At 36.6% G+C, this 4758-nt stretch overlaps 1 protein-coding gene across 1 annotated transcript in view; it reads right to left on the bottom strand.

Moving 5' to 3' along the window:
* Positions 1–954: 954 nt before the first annotated feature.
* The window catches only part of SARC_10960 (proteasome subunit alpha type-5), a 4821-nt gene continuing 1017 nt past the window's right edge, over positions 955–4758 (bottom strand). Inside the window, exons 2-5 of the mRNA XM_014294969.1 lie at positions 3846–3937; positions 3148–3250; positions 2068–2469; positions 955–1279 (exon numbers count right to left, since the gene is read on the bottom strand). Coding sequence (XP_014150444.1) covers positions 1247–1279; positions 2068–2469; positions 3148–3250; positions 3846–3937 — 630 coding nt within the window. The 3' untranslated portion in view covers positions 955–1246. The remainder of the gene's footprint in view (positions 1280–2067; positions 2470–3147; positions 3251–3845; positions 3938–4758) is intronic.

The following is a 4758-nucleotide window of genomic DNA, read 5'->3' as shown; positions in this document are numbered from 1 at the left end:
AAACAAAATATACACATATGATTTTTGTCGTCGGAAGAAACCTGCGTTCTGCTCACCAGAGGGCACCACTTTTTTTATAGTAAATTAAATAGAGTGAAAATTCGATCGTGAGTAAAGTTAGCGACTTGAAGAATATGTATCATTTAAGCCGTGAATATTGGGAAGCAAGCATCTGGCAAACAGCTGGACATTCAAAGGATCCAGTTACGGAGAGTAGAAAACAAGCCGCCATTAAGGAGTTTCAATTAGTGAGAAAGTATATAGCAAACCACACGCCATGAAGGATATAAGTACCGAGACGAAATCTGCCAAAACGCTCGTACTCAAGAAGGAAGTAACCGCCAAAAAAACATATTCAGAGCAAGAGGTTCGACAAAGAAGAAACTCGGCCAAGCTCTGAAAGAGGGCTAAAGTTTTAGTATATATAAATATAAATAAATATATATTATAGACATACATATATATCTATAATATACATACATACACGCACATATATATATGTATACATGTATGTACGTTCGTACTATGTATGTATATAAATATAAAATATACATACATGTATATATATATAAAATATACATACATGTATATATATATACATATATATAACACATAAGCAGATATTTATATATAGACTTCGATTAAGATATATATAAACATATACATATATATTAGATACAGATATATATATACAAACGCTTACACATAAATATTGATATATATGTATATATATACATACATATATAAATATATACATATATACATTTATGCATGCATGTAATCATATATAAATATATAAACGCACACACACACATAAACATTTAGACAGATATATATAGATATAGATTTCGATTAAGAAATATATAAACATATATATATATATATAAACATATATATATAGAAAGTATTTACATATATTCCTCGCTGAAAATTGTATCAATATATAGAAATTGTGTTTCTTATCGAGCCTTTGATTGACTTGTATTAATTTTGAAGAGCCAAATAGTGCGTAACATTCCTTCAATTTAACTAATAGTCGCGTTTCACTTACCTATGATTTTACTCCTATTAACCTGGCATCGATGAGAATACAGATTTACAACGGCATATATCGCAAATCTATTAAAACAAGCGTGCTAACTACCTATCATTTATTTCTAGTTATTTGACAGCGATGTTTAGCATAAAAACATTTACATAAAAATCATTGTTGAATTCCTTAACGATACTGTTCACCTTCATTCCTTCAGCTCTTGAGGGCAGAAATGATAGCCTCCACCTGAGAATTATTAGACCGCAGGTAAATGGCAATTATAACCAGGAAGATCGAGTTTGCAAAGTTAAACGTTTATATGTAGATGTAAATATACATGTATGTATGTATATATATGTATACACATATACATAAAAATCTATACGAACAAAAACCACTCGGATTGCTGGTGAATACGAATGAAGGTCTAAGTGCAGCTTGGGAATTTGTGGCGACAAACATCCGACTGTAACCAACGTCGCACTCACTATAAATTACGTCTACGGGTAGACTTATTTGCTCTTGAGAAATCATATGTGTGTATCTCCTTGTATCAGGATGTATACAATCCAGAGTAGAAGTAAAAGATTATAGGTTCAGGTAAAAATTAATATATTCGCGCGTCAGATGCTACCATATATAGCACAAGAGGCACGGGAGATAAAGACGAACCCAAGATCAAAAGAAGCAGTCGTGTCCGTACATATACTGGCAATGTGCAAGCCAAAGGTCGATGTACTACTGCAAAGCGAAACGCATTCAAACAGCGTTCGGACGACCGTTGACGCGCACACACACACTCAACATAGACTTATAAACTTTATATATCTATGAATAAATAAAAATAATACATACATACAGATATAGGTACATACATACGTACATGATTATACAAATAAATATACATACATATATATATATATGTATAATAACAAACATACAAATATGAATATGGATACGTATGTAGAAATTGACTGATATACATGACAAGAATGATATATATATATATATATATATGTACATATAATGCATACCTCTTCTTCGCTGTACACGTGGTAGCCTTTGTCCTTGGTAACTATCGCCACCTCTACATTCGTCGCCGTAACCTTCTCCTCCATCACCTGCTTGAGTGTACCCAATCCGAGCGTTTCGGCTTCTTTGAGCGTCATAGTTTTGTGATATGCGTCTTGTAACGCGGTTTGTGCACCCTCGGAGGCACTGCCAATCGCCTTCGCATCGTATGCGAAGAATGTTCCGGTGGGATCTGTATGGTAAAGATGGGGCCCCTTCTCGTCATAGCCAGCGATAAGAAGCGACACTCCGAAGGGTCTTGACATGACACGCTCGCCCCCTTCACCGAACTTTAGAGCGAGATCACACACCGCTTGAGTCACACTTTCGATCTTGATGCTTTCATTGTATGTGAACCAGTGATTCTGCAGCAGCAAATGATATTGGATTAAAATAATAATAATAATAAAAATAGTGCTCAGATATTTACTATTGAGAAATTTGCCTATAAATAATTTGAGTAGGTAATGGCATGTGTATGGGTGCGCTTGTGATGTATGCTTGATACTTTTGTATATATCTGCTCGGATAAAAATAACGTATGTGCAAGCTAGATACACCCAGTATATCGTCTACATTCAAAAGGTCTGTTCCACGATCAAATTTAGGAAGCATGTACAGGGCTACATCAAGATAAGCAATTTTAATATGCATATCGTTGAGTTAGCAATACAGTGGCTAGGAAAAAGTTGCGGGTGGTAATCAGATCATGAACTCTACCTTCGAGGCTTTCGTTAAGGATATTCATGCAGAACGCTTCTAAAATCATCCCTGATCTAAGCCAAATTCCGACTAGCAATTAACTATATAGACACATACAAACACACAAACCCATATATACATGTGCGCTATCGTATATATAAATGTACATGTATATGATATATATATATATATATATATATACTCATTAAGGCACTCACTCGCGTATACATACACACCCACACATACATATGCATATACATATATGAACATGTATATGATTTATATTTAGCACGGACACGGACACAGATATATATATATACGCTAATTCAAATATATCACACCTGTGCTTCAATCCTGGCGTGGTCTATCATCGAGCGCGCGTCAGCTGTAAGCCCACTCATGGCGGCACCCACGTGACGGTCAATCTCGTCGATCTTCACCACACTGCTCGAGATAAAAGCGAGCAGCGAACAAAAATAGTGGGATTGAAAACACAATCTTCGTGAAATCCACTATTATTAATCTAGGTACAGGCACCGAGTAGAAGGAGCGACTATTCAGATTAAACTATATATATATAATACATACATATAAACCACAAGCACATACAATTTACAATATACATATATACATATACATATGTGTTGCATTAAAGGTGAAAGCACAACCAAAATACCACGGCCTTCGTAATGCATACACCTAACAGACTTTCCCACTTCGCTATCCCGTTTCTTACCGTGGAAACTCGTCGGTGAATATAACACACGATAGCATGTATACATGGATCCAAACTCGCGGAATTGGTCGAGCATACGCACTCCTAGCTGGCTATATACAGTCTACTTCCCTATACGTAACAAATATAAAGCAGGGCAGATAGGTCAATCTAATAGCACAATAGCGCGCACAGACTCTCCTACACATTCACCATTGTCATAATACTCGCATAAAAGCCGGCATAAACATGTTCACCCAGACATTATACCCGTTTTTCAAACCCTCAAATATCCGTACACGTGTGTATAGTGCAACCGATTACCTTGATGGCTCCATTAGTGTGGATGTGATACGTTTCTCGACGCACAGGAGGACTCCTTCGGACGTCTTAATGCCGATGGCAGTTGAACCCAACTGTTGGGGGAGGGAAGTGGGACATGAGCATACACAGAAAAAGATGGCGCAGAGCGCACCAAGTGTGAACAACGGGTGTGTACAACCACAGTCATCGATGGATGATGTACGCATAGATGTTCTAACACTGTGAAAAATGAAAGGAACAGCCATAAACAGCAGAAGATGTGGATTTGACAGGGTACGGCAACATCACTCACGAGATGATATGCCCATAATTAGCAATTGGCTAGCTGACGATTTGAAGAACCGATGGCTCTCCAAGGTACACCATCTGCTATTGTTTTTTTGACCCACCATGCAGACATGCCAGCAAAGAATTAAGATTTTCAAATGATCTCTGCGGATAATTGTACGAGATGTGCCTCCACTAAACATATTTGTCCCATACATGCACACACAATAAAATACATGTGTGAGGTGTATTGAAGTAGTTGGATACGTGATCCTCATAGCAACTGGTTTCAGGGTGTCTTCAATCAGAAATAGACTTTAAGACATATTCAAGTGGACGTTCTAATTAAATTAACATTACTGGTCCCATTGTAAAGATACGCGGACGTATCAGTATCCAGGTCACTTTTTCTTGTGCGTTTACCTGTCATTATTTCCCCAAAACCCAATAGTTATAAATATCAGTAAACATCCACAAGCTTATATGGTACACGAAAGGCGGGTGCTAATGTATTTCAACACATACGCAAAAGTACAATATGAGCAATCCGACCTAAAAATTTACCTGTCAGGACGAATATGTACACTGAGAAAATGATTCACAGCAAATCATCTTGTACACGTTGCCAAACAAATAAAAAGTATTT

The sequence above is a fragment of the Sphaeroforma arctica genome, assembly GCF_001186125.1.
Source record: "Sphaeroforma arctica JP610 unplaced genomic scaffold supercont1.1460, whole genome shotgun sequence".
In the NCBI taxonomy this organism is placed as follows: domain Eukaryota; class Ichthyosporea; order Ichthyophonida; genus Sphaeroforma; species Sphaeroforma arctica.
This window is presented reverse-complemented; position numbering and strand designations above follow the sequence as displayed.